At 34.4% G+C, this 21,989-nt stretch overlaps 1 protein-coding gene across 1 annotated transcript in view; it reads left to right on the top strand.

Moving 5' to 3' along the window:
• Nucleotides 1-17,594, top strand: part of LOC150103738 (rab9 effector protein with kelch motifs-like) — a 75,113-nt gene extending 57,519 nt beyond the window's left edge. Inside the window, exon 5 of the mRNA XM_090396517.1 lies at nt 15,729-17,594. Coding sequence (XP_090252643.1) covers nt 15,729-15,859 — 131 coding nt within the window. The 3' untranslated portion in view covers nt 15,860-17,594. The remainder of the gene's footprint in view (nt 1-15,728) is intronic.
• The last annotated feature ends 4,395 nt before the right edge of the window (nt 17,595-21,989 follow it).

Raw genomic sequence — 21,989 nt, 5'->3', positions numbered from 1 at the left:
GAGAGTAAGAATAGAGAAAATATTTATCGGAAATCTTATATAAGAATGCAAGTAGTAAAAGAATGAAGTGACTGATATTATTTGTTGGAAGTTTTCCCACTTGGTTATACTATAAATTAAAGATACCAAGAAATTATATACTTGGTTTAATTCTTTATCCAAGTGTAAGCAAATAACATGTTGGAGGCTTAATGGATATTTTTACAACACTTAAAAAGAATTAAAATAGACTTTAATGCTTCCTATATTTCGTCCTAGTCACTAGGACATCTACGGGGATTACAAAAAAATTAATGTAACATATGCACAAATAACAAACAATACTAAGCCCAACCACGTGGGTGACACTAAAGTCCTATCTAGATAGAGGCTTAGTATTGTTTGTTATTTGTGCATATGTTACATTAATTTTTTTGTAATCCCCGTAGATGTCCTAGTGACTAGGACGAAATATAGGAAGCATTAAAGTCTATTTTAATTCTTTTTAAGTGTTGTAAAAATATCCATTAAGCCTCCAACATGATGTCCTCACAGCACTTAAGCCTCTACACACGTAGTGTAAGCAAACAAAGTTTGCACCTGAAGTATTTTCAGGATTGGGATAACTCGTATATATATATAGAGGCTAATGACTGGACATCACATGCCTTTGTATCCCATAATGCAAACACATATCCTTGCGGACATGTATAATGTTATGCATTATGGGAATGGTTACTACCCAGGCTGGTTTTGATCTTTACTGAGGTGAAAAAGTAAAGGATTGCTCATCATAGGCCTAGAGTAGTTAGTATAGGGTGCAAGAGAGCCTGATAGTATTAAGAGAAAAAAAAAAGACAGATAGATAGCATGAGAGAGAGAAAAGGCCTCAGCTCTTTTATATCATCATATAGCCAAATGCTACCAATTTTTCTTTTTCACTAATCTCATATAGATGAACAGTCGAAAGACCAATTGAAACTAAAGTGTGAAGATAACTGATACCCAGGTGGTTAGCCCTATCTGGGTTAACCACCTCGAGTTGGCCTTCTCTGCCTGTGATTGCTCTCCAGTCACCCTTGCAATTGACTATAAGACTACATTGAATTATATTATATTATTATTTGACACCTCCAGGGAGTCCAAGGACTCATCGAGGGAGGGCATCTGCTCCACAACTCTCTCTCCACCAAATGACTGCAACAACACTGCCATCTACTGCCGACCACCACCACTACTAGTTCCATGGACAATCACAAACATCCATGCCCATGGCAGAATTAGAACCCGCAGGCTTTTGGCTGGAGAGAGGATACGCTAACCACTCGGCCAGCCTGGTTGGCCGAGTGGAATTAAGAGGATGAAACTATTTAAAAAAACCTCTCATAGCAAGAATAGAGTGAATTTTATGTCTCCCTGGTCAATATTGTATAATGTGGGTGGTCTACACCATCTAGTGATAAATTTGATACCTCCTAGAATGCTTCTTCTTTCTAAATACAAAAAACATCTGACTGAACAATAAAATTTCTACAATACAATATAAAGTATTTGGATGTCATATTGCTGGTTTTCAAATCTATGATTTTTTCTGGTTTTTAAATCCATATTTAAAATAAATGGTATTTTAATTCATTAATTATAAAAATCAAAATTCTCTTCCAGGTGGTGTGTATTGTAAAAAAATAACCTGTTCTGTTGTAAATAGTGGAATGCCCAACACATTACATAATCTGTTCCAAATACGCAGAGCTAGAGGGCAGCTGATGGCATTGACTGGAAGGCAGCCATATGCAGTTCTCCTAGCAAGATCCTTCCTGTTAGAGTACCTTTGGAACTTCGTCAAGTTATGAAACAAAATATTGTTGTCAGTACCCAACTGTGGTCACAGCGAAAGAGATTAAAGATTTCTTTATGCTAAATTTTACTTTTTTTAATGGAAAGAATGTCAATTCTGGAGTGTTTTAGCAGTCTTAGAGTTAAGCGTAGAGTGTTGTAGTAGTCAGGAACAATCTCAGCTTTTGGATCTTTATAATCATTAACTCCAAACAAAGAAAGATGAAAATCTTCCCTTGTTTGGAGTAGTACCGGGGAAGATGTGCACATGCGTGATTAGTTTGCATTAATTTATGGATTTTTGAAGCTATGTTTAATAGCAGAATTTTAAGAATTTCTTCTATGGCTTTAGAAGAAAAGGAGAGTGGCCCTATTTGCCAGTCTTCTAACATTTCCAAGTTCTTGGACTGGTAACGTTGGGTAACCAGAGAAGGGAATTTCAAGTATAATGAGGGGGGGTTCTCTCTTTGGGGTTAGTCCAAAAGGAATGTCTCCAAGTTCCCATGTAACAAACTTTTAATTTTGTCTTATTTTCATTAATAATTAATCTGCTGCTTTTGCTGAATTTTTCCAAAATACCAAAAAATATATATATATGAAATCATTATTCTTCAAAGTTCATCATCAGCATATGCTAATACCTTATTTTCCTTTTAGTTGAAGGAACTGTTATTCCTTGCACAGCATGTGTATTGTTGACTTGTTGGAATAAAGGTTCAAGAACCAATGCAAAGAGCAGTGGACTGAGAGGGCAACCTTACTTGATTCTGTTTTGAATTTTTACTGGGTCTGACAGGAACCCATTTACTAGGAGGCAGGTGTGATTGAATTGGCATAGGCTCCTTTGATAACAGGTAGCAGTTTTTTTACCTACATCAATTTGCTGGAGGTTGTGGAATAGAAAGGGATGCTGGACATTATCGAATGCTTGAGTAAGGTCTACTGATAGCACTGCCGTCAACTGCTTTTTCGTGTTAACTAAGCAGATTAGATCACCTAGCAGAAATAGATTAAATTCTACTGCTCAACCTGGTACTCCATACACCTGTGTACTTTTAATTATATATTTCATTCCTGCTTTGAGCCTGCTATTGATAATGCTGAAAAATATCTTGTAGTCAGTATTAGATAGAGAAATAGGTTAGGTCTCCAGCTGCTGATTAAGGTATGATCTCTATTAGGTTTAGGAATGAGGACAGTATTGCGTGCTACAAATTCACTTGGTATGTGTCCTGATGAGAGAAAGGAATTAAATAGCGTAACTAGAATGGGAAGAATAAAATCCCAGGCCTCGTGATAAAGTTCTATCCCTACACCATCAGGTCCTGGGGATTTTCTTGCGGCATTCTTTATAGGCTGTGGTAACTTCAGATGTTGTAATGGGGCTGTCAAGCCCATCTTGGATATGAACAGGAAAGCCATTAATGTTCCAAGAGTTATAATTTCCAACAATACTATTGTCTTCAAACAGATTTTGTAGTGTTTTTGAAAGAAGTCAAGGATGTCTTTAGTGGTGGACATGTCCTCCATCAACACAGATTTGAGTGATAGTCCTTTCTTTGTGAAATTTTGTAAATTGTCTCTTGAAGAATTCAGCTGAAGGGCTATCTGCTAAGTGCTGTTGTATTCTTATCTTAAAATTTCTTTCTTCTACTTGTTTCTGCCTTTCCAGTTCTATGTTAATGTTTCTAATGATGTTGCTACATTCTATACCATTGCATTGGTTTGTTACAAACCAGCTTCTCTCTTTATACAGGTCTTTCAACTTATTCCTTTTGAGGAAAGCCTGTTCCTTTTCCCATTCCATTGTATTCTGCTTTACTGCTTGTTTGAATTTTAACCACATATCCCAATTCAGATTCATGTATGTGTATGCCTGGAGATTAGGATTGCAGATCCTCTATATGTCTACTACTTGAGCATTGTCAAGACATGTTTTTAACTGTGCATATCCCACTTTTCCACTCCTGGGGTGTCCTCCTATTTTGTCTAATGTGGAGTTTTCAATACAATTCCACTCTCGAACTACTATGGTATAGTGGGTACCATATAAATATGGCTCCCATTCCTGGAAGAATTTTCTTCTATTCCATTGGATGGAGCATAAACATTTATAAACTTATTACACATCCGTAGTATTTTTAATCTATTGTCAAGATTCTCCCTTCTTCTGCATCCCTTTGGATATTACAGAATGACCTAAAGAGGGGGGAGGGGGGCAAGAATAAGAACTTCTACTCTAGCCCTTCTAGGTTTCCATATAGTTCTTGTTTAATTTGCCTATGGAATACGTTTAATGAGGCAATGGCAATGCAGAAAGGAGGTGTTATGATTATTGAAGTGTCACTGGTAAGTCTTTAAATTTTCTAAAACTTCTAAATTTTGGATGAACCTGATGAGTTCTTCAATCTGTGAAGAAGCAATTGTGTAACTTGCTTCTTGTAAACTGTTTTCCAGTTTTTTACAGTTGCTTTCCATTACTTCAATTTCATGCCTATTAGTTTTGATTTGGAAGCTAGTTATTTTCTTTTCATGTAGATGATAACTGTACTGAGAAAACTTTGAATCAGTAAACTTTATTATATTTTCTTTAATTGTATCTCTTGCTTTCTCTTTATTAGCATGAGTTGGTTCTTCATAATCCATAAACTCTTCTGAGCCCGAAGAGTTTTCATTTGATCATCCACAGCCTTCTCCATGTTTACATTTTTTATTACTTCTTTTTCTTTTAGATATAGTTCTTTTTTTTTTTTTATTTTTATTTATCTTCAATCTTTTTTTTCATTAATTCATCTTTCCTTTTTGATGATCTTGTCAGCATATTAAGTTCTTTCAGTTGTTTTACTTGCTTTTTTGTTTCTTCTCCAGTTTCTCCTTGTAGAACAGTTGAATGATTTTTGTGTACCTGTTCATTTTGTAGTGTACCTGTTCAGTTGTTATATTAGGTTCATTATTGGTAATTTCAATGGATGTTCCATCATTATTTGACTGGGAATTTTGGGGCTAATTTCTTACTGATTTGGTTGCGCAGTTTTTGTGATTTTACCTAGTGTAGTTTGCTTAAAAGCACCATCTTTACTAGACTGAATTGGAAGATCCAGGAACTCTTCGTTATGCGTCTCATTGATATATATGGTGTTCTAATTGGCTCTACAGGAACTGCCACTCTTTCTGCGAAAGTTCTAAAAGGACCAGGTGTTAACGCGGTGTTCAGAACTTTCGCATTTCTGACACGGTTTGAGGCACTGATTAGCGATATGTCCGATCTCTACGCTTTTGAAACATTTAGATTTGGGGAAGTTACCAAGTGATTGTATGAACTGCAATGCAGGTATTGATGTTGTACTCCGGGATGGTTTACCATAACTCAGGTTGTACCGATGTTGACAAAATTTGATACAGGCATCTTCATATCCATTGTGAAGGTGACATCACCAGAAAACCAATTTGGATCTTCACTTGACAAACCCTTTCGTATATTACTAATCTTGACTCATTTCGAAAATGTCTGTATAAGAATTTCACTACTATTCTCTTTATATTCCATCAGAAATCTTTCGATTTTTACTATTTTTACTGGCTCCCGACCATTACAGGAATAACTGTGCTGCCTTCGAAAGTAAAATCCTGTAATAGTTTGTCTCTTGTTTCCACATCTTTAACTACAATTAAATATTTTCCTCTGCCGTAAGGGGTGAAAGAATAAATCTTGTTTGCGCCAACTATCTCTTTTAAAACCTTAGTTACCCATCTCACTTCTATGCATCGGGAATTTCAATTCCTAGAGTTAGCACTCTTGGAGGAATTGGTCCCATTATCTCAAGTGGGAAAAAAAGACTATAACCTCTGCTTTTAATTGAAGAAAAAACTTGCAGTCGTGAAACTGAGAATAAAATAATTCCTTGATACAGAAATAATTCTACACCACCACCAGCAAATGTTTGTTTGAGCTACTATAAATGGAAGCCATGATACCGCTAAAAGTAATCCTGTAATGCAGATGTTAACTGCACTACCAGCAATCCTAAAATATTTATTAAAAGAAACCAGTGCTAGCACCAGTAAAATAAATTAAAGTTAAAAACAAACAAAAGAAAACCAAAATACTTATCTTGCCGAAAACCAAGATCTCGTCAGTGGAAGCCAGATCCAGAGATGATACTAAGGTTGAAGTAATGCAGAAATCATATTTTCATATACAAGTAGCCAAAAGGTATCGCACCTTATTATTAAATTACTCTTGATTAGAAATAGTTGTTGGAAGTTTTTTCACTTGGTTATACTATAAATTAAAGATACCAAGAAATTATATACTTAGTTTAATCCTTTATCCAAATGCAAGCAAACAAAGTTTGTGCCTGAAGTATTTTCAGGACTGGGGCAATTCATATATAGAAGCTATTCCCATAATGCATAGCATTATACATGTCTGTAAGGATATGTCCTTTGCATTATGGGATACTAAGGCAAGTGATGTCAAGTCATTAGCTTCTATATATGAATTGCCTCAGTCCTGGAAACACTTCAGGTGAAAACTTTGTTTGCTTACACTTGGATAAAGGATTAAACCAAGTATATAATTTCTTGGTATCTTTAATTTATATGACTGATATTATGAATATGAAACAGGATTATCAAAGTGCTGTGGAGAATGTAGCAGAAAGAGGGAATGATAGTACACAAAATACAAATGAGAGTTTGAAAGTAGTGCTTGAAATTAATAATGTGGATAATGAGATACTAGCCATAAAACCAATTGCACACTTACTTGGACTCCTTCACAGGACAAAACATGAGCTCAAGCAACTGGAGAAACAATTGGCTTGTGGTACAAGACAGAGAAAGAAAGAAAGAGTGAATAGGGAAATGCATAACAGTATGAGAAATTGGGAGAAAAGCGATAGTATTGTATGAGAAAGTGACGAAAGCATGTTTTCCAGGTGTGAAGATAAAGGACGTTAGTGAAGCTATAAGTATGCAATATAATAAATTTAGTTTAATCCTTTTTTATAAGTATGCAGAAGAAGAAGTGAATGAGTTAATTGTTTTGGCTGGCACAAATGATTTGAAAGGTGAGAAATATGCAATGAGAAAAGATATGAAAAAGTTGTAGTGGAAGCAAAAATGAAGAGTAAGAAAGTAAAGATTGTACGTCTGCTGTCTCAGTATGATAGGACAGAACTGAGACGAAGGGCAATGGTTGTCAATGAGCAGATGTACAGGAGGAATGGTGTGCAATTTATTGATGTATGGAGTGAATTTGATGGACAAAAGGACTTATATGCCCGACAGACTACATTTAAATGGTTTTGGAGTTGTTTGGAGAAAGTGTTATTTAGTGAGAGTGTGGTAGTGCAAAACTAGTTATTAGAGAGGATGAAAACAAGCATGTATCTGGCCACCCCTGTGATAAATGAGCATGTGTACTGTAATGATTATGCAATGCCAAATGGGATTTCAGTTTTCCAATTAGAATGGATTGGTAATGACATTACACAAGGGGTGTAATGTATTTTCAGGGAGGTTAGAAGGAACAGGACAGGAGGTGGGGTATTGCTGATGATAGCTGAAGAATTACAACCAACAAAATTAGAAGTTAAAGAGAATTTCAGGTCTGAGGAAGATTGTTCATTTGAGGCTGTCTAGTGTGAGATAGAGACAAATAGTGCAAAATACGGTTTGGTGCTGCTAGAGACCAGGGGATCTGCAGGAAGTTGTAGATGCCATGTATTGGCATGTATAAATTAAAGATACTAAGAAATTATATTCTTGGTTTAATCCTTTATCCAAGTGTAAGCAAACAAAATTTGCACCTGAAGTATTTTCAGGACTGGGGCAACTCATGTATAGAAGTTAATGACTTCACATCACTTGTCTTAGTATCTCCTGGGTAATGATGAGGCCCAGGAAAGATACCAAGGTTGAAGTAATGCAGAAGTCATATCTCATATACAAGTAGCCAAAAGGTTCTTGACCTTATTAATAAAAAACTCTAGATGAGGGGAAAATGTAGAAGACCTCAAAGGTCAAAACCGATCTGGGTATTGACTCTTCTCATTATGCATAGTATTATACACATCCTAAAGGGGGGGGTACTTTGCATTATGGGATACATACTAAGACAAATAATGTGAAGTCATTAGCCTCTATATACAAGTAGCTCAGACATGAATATATTTCATGCACAAAACATTGTTTTGCCTTCTTGGGAAAAGGATTAAAACCAAGTATATAATTTCTTGGTATCTTTAACATATAACAAAAAACCCAAGGTAAACGTAATGAATGCTTGTTTTCAAGTAAGTCTGCAATGTTTATAATTGTTTCATTTCATTCAAATGTGTTACTTTATATGACACTGCATAATGTGGATTAAACAAAGGTGTAATTTAGTAGCATGTTTTTCTAGACGTCAGTGAAGATGTCATTTTCTACAGATTTTTCTGTAGAAAATACTTTTCTTCAAGATTTATGTATTATTTTTCTAAAAATTCTTTTGTCTCAGTACCATTAGCATAACCTTCACATTAACTGTGTGATTATGAAAGTTTCTCTTCTTACACACCTTTCCTTTAGCCATCATTTTCTAGTTTATATGTCTAAGAGATGTATCAGCTAAGACTAACATAGTTAAGGTTTCATTTTTACTTTTAAAGCATTTTATCTCCTTATCATAAACATCTTAGAATTCCTTTCATTTTCCTTTCAGGTAACATTAAATATCTTATCCTGGCTCCAGGTAAACAAGAGATACTTGTTTACCTGGAAAATTTATGGTTATGTCCTAATGAACTAACTTATTTAAAATATTCCAAACTTAAATAGGTAAGGATCCTTTTTAATGGAATCCTTTTCCTTCTCATTTAATGTACTCACCAAGTTGTAACTTGAGTCATCTTTCCCTGAATATGAAGACTTTATCAGTTGTCTGCTTGCAACTCTAGAGCGCTTATCCTTTATTAAAGCATTTTCTGATACCCTGGTATCTTTCAGTGGTTTTCCAAATTTCCTGTTAGAATACTACATTATTATGTGTTTTAATCAACTTCTTCTAAGCAGTGTATACAATTTCATGTGGTCAGCATAATTCCATATGTGATCGTGATCACTCCTTCCCACCTGAATAATGTTAATTCTTCTGAATAATTGCCTTTTTTTTTTCCTATGGTTTCTTGTGATGTCATTAAAAATCAAAAATTACATCCTCCAACCTTAAACGTGTGGACAGACTTATGTGTTCGTCGAACATGTTGTTTATTATTTTAACGGTATAATAGAACACAGAAACTAAGTAAATAATTAATTTATTAACTTGATGCTGATATTTCACATTAACTGTGTGATTATGAAAGTTTCTCTTCTTACACACCTTTCCTTTAGCCATCATTTTCAGCCATCATAGCCGTAGCCATCAGGCCTTTAGCCATCATATTACCTATTATGTAGCAAATTAGCCACCCTCATCCGCTCACCCAAGGACAGCATTCCTCCTTTATCACATCCAGGAGTCTACCAAGTACCCTGCTCATGCAATTAAGCCTACTACGGTCAAACAGGAAGAACTGTGAATATCCGCATCAGCGAACATAAACGATACATCCGGAATTATCATTATGGGAAGTCATGCCTAACAGACCATGCTCTGGATACCCCTGCACACAGGATCAACTGGAAAAACACAAAAGTACTACACAGAAACCCATATAAATCAGAGAGATTGTTCTTAGAGGCGACAGAAGCCCTAAAACACACTCCAAATCTCAACAAATATGGCTGTATTAACTTGCCGAAGATCTGGGAGACAGTCATATTAAGAAAAAACTAGCACTTTTCTAGGACTCTAGTAATATATGATAGCGTTTTTTTTTCAGATAGAGGGCGCCAAAATCAGGACTCTAGTCTTTGTGTTGCTGCTACAATTTTGTTTAAGTACACCATGTTGTTTTAGTCTCGCGTATTGTGACAAACAGTGTTTTTGTGCTCTGAAGATGCTGGTTATAATACCAGCGAAATATCAGCATCAAGTTAATAAATTAATTATTTACTTAGTTTCTGTGTTCTATTATACTGTTAAAATAATAAACAACATCCTCCAACCTTAATTATAGTTATTTAGAATCTAAATTATCTTTAGATATAGTTATATACTTATTTTTGTCTGGAAAGCACCACATATTAGAAAGAAAAATATTTAATTACTAGTTTCATACATCTTGTCATGTACATCTTTAGATTAAATACAAATTAAAAAAAAAGTATTAAAAGTGTGATTTCTAAATTAATAAATGGATCCTATAGACATCATGATGAGTTTAGACATCACAATCCTGTTTTCCAAGATATGTCATACTAAATCTTAGAAGATATTTTTCTCATTAGATGCTATCTTTGAATGTTGCCTAGGAAACACTTTCTTCAACTTCAACTTTCTTCAACAGAAAGAAGGCCTAGTCATGAATGTGTCCATTTCACTGCATTTGGTGAATATATACTATACTAAATCCAGACTGTGGTTTCAGTATATTCGCATTTTTGTCATTTGGCCAAGCTCTAAAGAAATCTCTCAACAATTTTACAGAATTCCTCAACAACTTAAACCAAAAAATCCAATTCACATCAGAAGCAATCTTTTGTTTGAAGTCTACAGAAAACAGCTCAACACTGGAATGTACATTACATTACATCCCATAACCATCCTACTCAAAAACGAAGCATCGTTAAAAACTAAGACAGAGCCTTCACAATAGCCAGTAATGACAACAAAAGATAAGAAGAAATAACATATCATAAAGACATACAAATGGATACAATCTCAAAACTATCAATAACATCTTAAATGTTCCAGCACATATATACCAACAAGACAACTACAAATGTGCCATTTCTTTACCCTACATATAGTAAAAATTCTCTATCAATACGACTTATAAGTTGAAAAGTTGCCCTCATGCATCATATGTCCATGATGCTAAGATCATCAAAACAACCTCATCTCCCTCTTATACAACCATGGGTGTACAAAATTATCTGTTATGTTGGATGGGCAGGCCATTCTGGAGAAATCACTTATCAAAGATGTGGAGAAGAAATGAGTATATCACCACTAAAGAAAAGCATCTAGTACTTTGGCGACTTACAAAAATGCCTTACATAGAATTCAACAACTATAATTATTTCAGATTTAAAGAGCTAGTGAAATGATATGATATCTAACCCAATGAAATAAAAACCAAGATCTCATCTTAAACCAGCTGTGATCAGCATATATCAAAGACATTAATGAATTAGGCTATGAGAGAAGTTGCAGCACATCACAGTAGTGAGCCACATGTCTGACATCTTGATGCTGCGTTCAGATCTGCCTGGATATGGTAGTTGCTACATGTGACAAGAGGATAAGAAGAAAGGAGGAATTTGTTTACTTTTTTTTGAACAACTGAAAGTTGTATTCTGTGAGAAGACAGAGTGCAATATTCATTCATTTATTGTATAACACTTGTTAATTTAGAGATCTCTTTGTTAATACTTCTCTCTCTCTCTCAATGTATCTAATCTGAAGATGTACATGACAAGATGATGTACAAAACAGGTAATTAAATATTTTTCTATGTAATAAGTTGTAGGTGGTGATCTTGAGACAAAATAAGTATGGACATTTAAAGCCATGGAAACCTTGACTCATAGTTTAGTTTAGTTATACTTTAGCATGTGTAGTTTTTAACTTCATAACACTACATGAGAAGTAGAAACCATTATATATTTAATTTTAGCTGTTGACTAAAAGAATTTTGTCTACACTCTATTTTCAGTTGGTTCCCAAATGATTCTTTCTTACAGCTAAGTATACCATTTTCCTCCTGGAAATGCAGATTTTTTCACATTGTAGAAAATTGACCATAGACCTCACTTGCATTATTTCACATAGTAATGCCAGTAACAAGGTCAGGAACATGAGATAGTGGCAGTTGTCTGCTGCTAGCTCTCTTAACCCATAAGTCTACAAATCATTATATAAAATCCTTAGCTGAAGCACTAGTGACAGCTGAGGATGGAGAGCAGCTGCATACTGATTTCTAGAAAAACAAAATTAGGAATAAAAATAGTTCTATATATTCTCCTCCCCTTCAGAGAAAAGGAAGGCATTAGATGATTTTTATTAATACTTGAGTAATCTTTTATATATAGTATTTGAGCAATGTTGAATGATTACTGTAATGGGAACAAACCGAAAAATTATGAAACCCAGAATATGTGCACGGGGTGCTTAAGGGTCAAAGCTGTATAACTGAGAGGAGACCTCCACATAGCCTTTAAAGGAATGTGGAGAACCGACCAGGGCTTCTGACCTAATCTCCAATCTTCACCTTTTCGTGGTGCACCCTGTTGGGTATCTACTTGGATACTGAATGGACGAAGATGAGCTGGCAATTTGGGATTTAGCCGACCAAATTGTATTCTTATTGGTTAAACCAAAATATAGAATGATGGTACAACATGACAAAATTTCATGTCGGCTGGGGCGTCGCCCGGTTAAACAAGGCCCCTGTTGTTTTCGCGAGTGAACCAGGGTTAACAGCGAAAAGTCAGCTAGTGGAACAAATCTGAAAATAAACCCCAACTCAACATCACCAGAGTTAAAGATCGGTACTATCAACGTAAGAAGCCTGAATGGCAAAGAAATGGAGCTAGCTGAGGAATTAGATAAGTACCAGATCGACATAATAGGGGTGACTGAAACAAAAAAGTCCAAAACTGGTGAGATCTTTCTAAGCAATAAATACAAATGTTATATTCAGGCAATGACAATCAAGGAAAAGAAGGAGTAGCCATAGTATTCAACACAAAATAAGAGGCTAATCTTCTTGAATGGCAGTCAGTCTCGAGTAGAGTAATGTGGGCAAATATGAGAATGGGGAACTGGACGATGAGACTTATTTGTGCCTATGGTCCCACAGAAGGTTCTACTAAGGTAGAAGTGGAGGAATTTTTTGAGGCTTTAGAAAAAGCAACTGACACAATGAAAAATGAAAAGTTGGTCCTTGTTGGGGATCTAAATAGCAGAGTAGGAAATTATTGTGAGACATACAAAAATATTTTGGGAAAATTTGGAGAAAAGAGCAAAGCTAATAATAATGGCAAATATCTGTTGGATTTCTGCTCAGCACATGGACATGGTTATTACTAACACCATGTTCCAACATAAAAATGTGCACAAATTCACATGGAGAGAAGAGGCTAGGAATAAGAAAAGTCTCATTGACTATGTTATTGTTGATAGTGATGTTTTCCTTCTGGTGCAGGACACCAGAGTGTACAGAGGATTTGAAATTGAAAGTGATCACCATTTAGACTTTACCAGGATAAAATTGAATTTCATATTGAAAAGAATGATGTAAGAAAGTTATAAAGCAAATAAAAGTTGAGCAGCTCTCAGATGTCAACTGTAGACTAAAATACAGAAAGATTATTGAAAAGAAAATGAAAGAGTTTGAGAACAGGAATCAAACCTTGGAGATTCAGTGGCAAACTCTGAAGAAAACATTGATTGATTTTGCCAGAGAGGCATGTGGTGAGGTTGTCTGTAAGGATAAAAAAAATTAGAACTCCCTGGTGGACACAGGAAGTTAAAGAGGCACTGAAGAAAAAGAAGAAAGCATACCAAAAGTTCCTGTCAAATAAGTCAGCTTGTGTTCTTAGAGAATATAGAGACAAATGCAAGAATGCTAAACACTGTGTAAAACTAGCTAAACAAAAGTCATGGCAGGACTTCGGCAAGAATATAGAAAATAAATATCAAGAAGGTAGCAAAATATTCTGGAGGTTGTTGAAGCTTAAGAATGGAGGAAAGAGTGCTGTAAAAGGAATTAGAGATGATAAAGGTGACATGAAAACGGGAGAAAAAGATATCCTTGAAGTATGGAGTAATTACTTTGAAAAACTGCTAAATGAAACAAGCAGTGATGACAGCACAGTGGTAAAAAAACACTGACTAGGCATGCAGTCAGGAATACATATCCATACTTGAAGTAGAAAAAGCCATCAAAGGCTTGAAATGTGGAAAGGCAGCAGGAGTAGATGATATTTGACCAGAAATGCTGAAGTATGGTGGTATAAGAGTCTTACAATGGCTGCACTGCATAGTTCAGAAAGCCTGGACAGAAGAATGAATTCCAGATGATTGGAGGAGAGCTCTCATAGTACCCATTTATAAAAAGGGGAAATAAAACTGAATGTGAGAATTACAGAGGTATTTCCCTACTGAGTGTTCCTGGCAAGATCTATGCAACTTTACTTGAGAAACGGTTGAGAAGAATTTTGGAAGAAAAGCTTGGTGAAGAGCAAGCTGGATTCATGCCAAATAGAGGCTGTCAGGATCAGATCTTCACTTTACGACAAATAGTTGAAAAAGCATGGGAATATAACAAAGATCTGTATTTAAGTTTTGTAGATCTGGAAAAGGCATATGACAAGGTGCCAAGAGAGAAGCTATTCAATACGCTGCAGTTATATGGTGTCAATGGGGCATTATATCAAGCAATACTCAGTCTTTACTTGAGTTGTAAGTCAGCAGTTAGAATTGAAGGAAGTACAGGAAGATGGTTTAATGTTAAATCTGGTGTGAGACAAGGATGTACATTATCCCCTCTGTTATTCATTATCTATATGGATCACATTATGAAGGAAAGTGGTATTAAACATGATATCAAAATTGGAGATGTTAATGTCAGCGCTTTGCTTTATGCGGATGATATTATACTTCTAAATAAATCCGCTACAAGTCTGCAAGATTCTCTGACTAAATTGAATAGCTGTTGTAATAGATATGGTATGAAGGTCAGCATTAAAAAGACAAAAGCAATGAAAATAGGCAAAATCATTGAAAATGTCAACTGTGTTGTGAATGGAGAACCTGTGGAACAAGTAAAACATTTCAGCTATTTAGGCACGATTTTTACTGAAGATGGTAAATTAAATATAGAAATAGACAACAGAATCAGCAAAGCCGGTATGGTGGGAAGTCAATTGAATAAATTTGTATGGAATAAGAGAGAAATTAGTTGGAATACTAAATTAGCTGTATACAAGACAGTGTTCAAACCAGTTTTAACTTATGGATCTGAGAGCTGGGTCAGAAGTAAAACACTTGACCAAAGACTAGAGACCACAGATATGAGACTCCTGAGAAAGATTATAGGTGTGAACAGATGGCATCAATGGCAGTATCATATTAAAAATGAGGATATTAGGAAAGAACTTGACATTGTCTGCATCCAGGAATGCGTTAGCAGAGTTAATCTCAGGTGGTATGGTCACTTAAACAGAATGGACGAGGAAAGATTAGCAAAACAGGTGTTCTCTGCCAGGTTGGCAGCAAAACGACCCAGAGGAAGACCAAGATATAGGTGGATTGATATGGTACAAAGTGCTTTAAATGATAGAAATATAAGATCTGATAATGTTGGAGTCTTGACAAGTAACAGACTGATTTGGAGGAAAATTGTAGATAGGAAATTAATAATGATGTAATTTTTTTCATGTAGTTCTATCATATCCTGTACACCCCTTGAGGGTACATGGCAGGAATTTGATGATGATGAATATGTGCACAGTATTGCACAGCATAACATTTATCATATGCTAGTTAAATTGTCACATCACTCAGTTCTTCAAATGTAAGCTCTGTTCTTGAACATATACATTGAATGCTAGTTGGCAAGAGTAGCCACTTGACAATTATTACACTGCACTGCACTGTATCATTATCTTAGGAAGTAAATGTTTCTTTACCTGTGTACTTAAGTGTCTTTATTTTGTTTTGCTGAACAGGTTCCAAATTTTTGCAAAGATTTTTGACTCATTCTGTACATGTTTGTGTATGTATATATAATTTTTTTTTCTCTCTTCCAATTTAGGTTCTGAACAAGCAGAGTTTGAAAATCAATCTAAGAAATCCAAGTCACCAAGTCAGTTTTTTATTGTCATTCATGGTGGAATGAATAAGGAATGTGAAATATTTGGTGATGCTTATATATATGCTGTTTAATACAAGTAACAGTTTACATTTTTTATTCCCTTTCAACTTTTTAATTTATAGGAATATAATTCTCTGTATTTATTTCTTTATTTATATAAAGAAGAATGTTTGCAGTTACAATGAGAGGCTGAAACTGATCACTATGAGTATTAATGATGCATGCAGAAATAAGTCCTTTCTGTTAAATGACAATATAGTATGACAATATAAAATAAGAATAGTTACTATTAAATGGAGAGAGTTCAAAGTCACCTCCAAAAAAGTGGTTAATTATTTTAAATGTATAATGGATGAACTACAAAATATTTTTTCAGTTATAAGTAGAATACTGAGTATGAACAGTAATTTAATATTACTGTTTATTATTGTGTTATTAAGAGTAAACAATACAGTGAATAAATTTTTGCTACATATTACTGTTTACTTCTCACTGTTGCATTAATTTCATTCAGTTAATGGTCATGCAGTTATGGAAAATTATTTCATAACTGCTGGAAATATTTCAAGGAATGCTGATAGCACCAACATGCAATCTGCTTACTATAAGCAGTAAGATTTTATGGCTTGTACACTGCTTTCTATATCATTGTCAACTCACAATTTGAGTCTTTCTTTTAACTCATATCTAAACCTCATAGGCTCACAGAACACATGTATAATGGAAATCATAATTTCCACTCATGTGTTGGAAATATTAAATTCTATCAATTAAATAAAAAATGCTTTCAATTTCAAAATAATCAAATTAATCAGTTAACTAAATTAATTGAACACCCATATGCTATATAAATTATTTTATAAATCTGACACATATGTAATGGAAGTTGGATTCATTTAATAAATGTGTCAGTATTTTATTGTATAGAGTACCAAAATTATTTAATATCTTTAAAAGAAAACTTAAGTTTTCCTTCTGAAAAAAATAATTATTCATTAAATGGGAACTGTCTGCATTTGGATGATAGCTAGCAGCAACAACATTTTTACCATATTCAGATATGGTAAAAGAAGTAGAGAAGCAGCTTTATGTAAGCTTAAGTTTTCAAATGCAAAAATATTAAAAATGTAGATCACTAACTTTTAGAATATTTAACTAGAGCAAATTTTAATGTCCATGTACAGAAATTAACACATTTTATAGGTGCCAAAAATTATGAAAATCAAACCAAAAATCAGACCAGTTAAATATAGGTATTAACTGATACGATGTATTAGCTGAGAATTTGAAATTAGATTAATAAGATATTTTAGATATTTTATAAATAAAATATCTAAATTTTATATTTAGATAAATTAGATATTTTGTGCATCAGATCAGTATGTAAGCTAACATCAGTTATTTATTTTCTTTGATGATAAATCTCTTCAGACATTAATGGTTGTGCAACTTTTTTATTTACATTGTTTATGTAAATAAAAAATTTATTTACATAAATTTATTCTCCTTTTTATTTTGAATTGTAATAAGATTGGTTTTGTTAGTGTATCAGTTTGGTATACCCAGTAATATTTGGGTATACCAACAGTCTAGTCAAAAAATTACAGATTTTTTTCTTTCATTATATGCATTACTTCTGTGTTTTGGTATTCATGATTTTTTTTTATTTATTTGCATATTGGTATTTATACTGAAATTAATTTTTGACGATAGCCATGTGTTTGTATGAGTGCATGCACTCACTTGTAAGTAATAATTTTATGCTTTCAAGTATAAATGTAACTGTACATTTATATTTTAATAAAAAAATACTTTTTAAAAAAAAAATTCAAAGCTGAGCCCTTTCAGTGTGATAGATTTATCTAATATTTGTTGAATGTTCTTTAAAAATTTTGTTAGATATGAGATGCAGTGATTTTTTGTTACCTCTTTGGTATTTTTACAAATGCAAGGATGCAGGTTAGCTTCTTAAATTAAATAGCATTTCATACTTGAATATTTCCTGATGCATCTGTCTGAAACAAGGTATTCATCAGGAAATAGTCAATATGTTCATGTTGGCAGAAATTTCATAGAAATTCCTCAAGCAGATTGCAAACATGAATACATCTACATGTAGATGTATTCATGGAGATGAATAGGACAAAAATAAGAAATTGCTGCATTTCTTATTTTTGTCTTTAACCACGTTGCCATCAATATGGATAAAATACATCACTCCTCTACACTTTGTATCCATCATATATTTCAATGTAATATCAATGGTATTGCAATTTTACTATGCACTTCGCATCCATGGTAACCTGGACGTAGGTGTGTACATATATATACGTCTTGGCAAGTTAGGAAAGATTAGCAAAACAAGTGTTCTCTGCCAGGTTAGCAGGAAAATGACCCAGAGCAAGACCAAGATATAGATGGATTGATACGGTACAAAGTGCTTTAGATGATAGAAATATAAGATCTGATAATGTTGGAGTCTTGACAGGTAACAGATTGATTTGGAGGAAAATTGTTGATAGGAAGTTAGTAATGATGTAAGTTTTTCATGTAGTACTTTGTTATTTTATTCTTGTTCTATATTTTTCCCTTTTATGCCTTTAAAGTTAATCTATATTTAACTCGTTCTCTTAAATCTTTCCCCCTTTTAAACAAACAAAATCTTTGGCCGCTCTTAAGTTTAATCACGTGTAGGATACTTAATGATTAGGGTTTTGTCCTAGAATGAGACGTGGCCATTAAACATATCTTCTGAGACAGTCCACCTGATAAGCATTGACAAATTTATTTTTTCACTGCGCCAGCCAATGCTGAGGATAGATGAGACTGTTATCCAGGATGGCTCTCTCAGAATGATACACAGCAACTAAACTACAATAAATATCTAACTTCTGTTCACTATATTCTTGTATACAGTTGTGGTCCGCTTTATTAAATTATACACGTGGGTTCTTCCCGCTAAGTTCAATAATATTTTTATGAGTGGCTGTTTGAATTCATATACTAAACCAGATCAGACAGGTACTAAGAAACATATTTATTAATTAAAGAAATGATACATGAAAGTCTTATTACTAGGTGATCTGAATCAAATTTTAGTAAGATCTCTGGTTCATTACTACTAATGAAATACATGAACAAATTTGCTTGGACCACCTCTATATGTAGCTTAACCTTATCTCATCACAAGTTATCACTCATTCTACGCTCACGTGGTCACTAGTTATATCACTTAACATAACACAATTAATTCATACAAAATAAATAGAGCCCTTCTAGACAGACAGTTCTCAAACAACGATGGGTCTATGCCAAGTTGGAGACAGTTCCTAAAGTTCCATATAAGTCCACTACACAAAATGTTCTTTGAAAAACACACAATTCCTTAACTGGAAAATATAACACAAGAATCTACATTACTGTCTCTGAAATGATACTCGTTCCTTTCTTGTGCCTTGTCTGGGCATCAAGGCTTCTCAGTCTGCTGCTCATCTGGTTACCTTCGACAACTACAGCCAGATTCTCAGCAGGAAAGGTGATACGGTTCAGGAGCTTAGCCAGAACGGATGGTATCCACTTGGTTCTTCCGTCGCATGATATTGCATAGCTGTCCTAGTCCAAAGAAATAACTTGCCCTATTCCATATGCTGCAACAGACGACTCATACTTTCCACGGCCAGCCTGGAACTTCTCCGTAGGGGCGGACTGGACCAACGTCCGAGAGGTCAGAAAACAAGAACCAAAAAGCCTCGAGTGGGGTGTGCTTGACCTTTTTGTTTTCATGCCCTTCCTGGCGTTTCTTGTATATCGCGATGCCCGCCAACGCAGTCACGTTGGCGTCCAGCTCCTTCCTCTACATTGCACGTGCGCTTGCCGTGTTTTCTTAGAAAACGCTCTAGTTTCTCTTTCTCATAATTTCTCTCCCCCACCCCCCAGCACACATAACACTGGACGGTTTTTCTGTCTTATAACACATAAAATGGGGTTCTTAAATTAATTCAATACATTAAATAATTTCTCTATCAGACCCTTACACATAATAGGTTAGGTCTTACAATTTTCTTTCATTAGTTAAATAATTTCTTACTCCTATCTTAGTGTTATATACATATATATACATTTCCAGTTTATATATAGCCAACACACCACATTCTCTGCCTATTTTTAAAGAGAGTTGTTCCTGAATAATTAAATGGTATTTCTTTTTCTTGGTTTATTCAGGACACAACACTATCATAATATTCTGTACACCCCTTGAGGGTACATGTCAGGAATCTGATGATGAAGTTTAAAATCTGTGCCGTTCTGAATAGTTCTTGGTTATGAGATCGACTGTTGTGGTGCTTGTGTTCAAGTAACCCTTATTTCCCTTAATATTTGCCCCAATGCACAAGAGTAGTGATGCTGACAATTTGGATATGCCAAAAGAAGCTGTAAAGTGCTTTTAAGTGAAAAGGTGAAAATTCTTGACTTCATAAAATAATAAGAAAAACGTAAGCTGAGGTTGCTAATATTTCATTCGGATTCAGATAACTTTTATTACAGTATGATGTTATAATTGTTCTATTTTATTATTAGTTATTGTTAATCTTACTATGCCCAATTTATAAATTAAATCATAGGAAAAAAACATAATGTATGTAGGGTTTGGTACTATCAGTGGGACGTATCCCCCTTTCAAAGTCTGATTTTGACTTAGTGATGATTCTTTTACAATGGTGGCGAGTTGTAGAGTAGGCAGCTGGAGTTTTGGTTTTGAGCCATTTGTGGTAAGTAGAGGTTTTTTCTTTTACAGCAGCGGCACACTTTTTCGAGAACCAAGGCTTGGATGGTGGCTGAGAATCTGGAGTGGAATAAGGGAGGAAAGCCTTCATTCCTATGAGAATTTATTCGGTCTAAGCAGGTGTTTGAATTACTTCTTAAGGGTGGACATATCGTCCACCCTTTAAGAAGTGAAAAACTGCAGGCAAAAAGATGTCTCCTTCACCAGTAAATATGATAGAAATGCGTTATTCATATAATCACCTGAAAGAAAATAAGCATATTCAAGCTTGAACGTTAAAAACAAGTTAGAACTTTTACTTTTGTTCCTTATACTTAGGCATGCAAATAGAAAATTGTTGATCGGTAAAAGCTGACATACAAACTTCATCATGGTAGTGTAGTGAAGTCTATGAATCATGCTGGGTGTGGAGTAGTATATCATAACGTGAAACTCTCTACTGTACTGTGCGGTGCAGCGTAATATTTTTGGCGTGACTGTTTAAAAAATCCAGAGAAAAATAATAAAGCAGGATGATTTTTTTTTTTTTTTAAGGAATTTTACATCTCAATGTTACTTGAGTCAACTGGAATTACCGTAGCAACTAAGACGGTATGAAGTCAGCGTGTTTGTCTTAAATGCGTGGATTTTCCACAGTTTGGCTGTTTTAAGGGATGGAAAAATCTCGAACTTCCGGGAGGGAAAAAGAGTATCAGTAGTTCAGTCAATATAGATGACACCTTGGGTTCGATTCTCTTCTAGAACGCGAAGAATCTTAATTAGGGCTTTTCATTTAAACGAAGTGATCCTGTCTCAAAAAAAGTCAAATTGTCTTCTAAAAAAAAAAAACTAAGTTGCTTGGCCATGACCGATTGAGCCTAACATGAAAGGGAAGATTGGGAGCGGGATAAGTTTAGATATTAATTTCTATGTGATCTTGATTTTCATGTAAATTATCAAAGCTGATAACAAGCCAATAGATATCATCATCATCATCATACTTATCAAGGATTTAGGCCTAGTATGGCCTGTTCCGGCCTTAGAAGTCATTGTTGAATCGTTTAAGAGGACGTCCTGGTTTTCTTTTTCCTAATGGCTTGTACTTTAAGGCTTGTTTTGGTAATCTTTCTGTTTTCATTCTTTGAACGTGTTCCATCCATCTATGTTTATATTTTTTAATTTTTTTCAATTACTGGTTCTTGGTTTAATTCTTTCATAATATCTTCGTTTCTTTTGTGATCAAATAGGGTATACTTTGCAGTTTTTCTCATAAACTTCATTTCTGCTGTTGTTAATCTTTGTTTGTCTTTTTGTTTTATTGTCCAGATTTCGCTTCCATACATTAAGAACGGTAGGGCTAATATATCGTATACTGGTTTGTTTTTGAACTAGGTTTGGTTTAAATATAGAGTTAATTACTCCTGTTATTTTTAAATATA

Source organism: Typopeltis vanoorti, chromosome 8 (genome assembly GCF_054136105.1).
Source record: "Typopeltis vanoorti isolate ZY-2024b chromosome 8, IOZ_Tvanoo_1.0, whole genome shotgun sequence".
Taxonomy (NCBI): Eukaryota; Metazoa; Arthropoda; class Arachnida; order Uropygi; family Thelyphonidae; genus Typopeltis; species Typopeltis vanoorti.
Note: the sequence above shows the minus strand (reverse complement) of the source record. Positions and strands in the feature narration are given on the sequence as shown.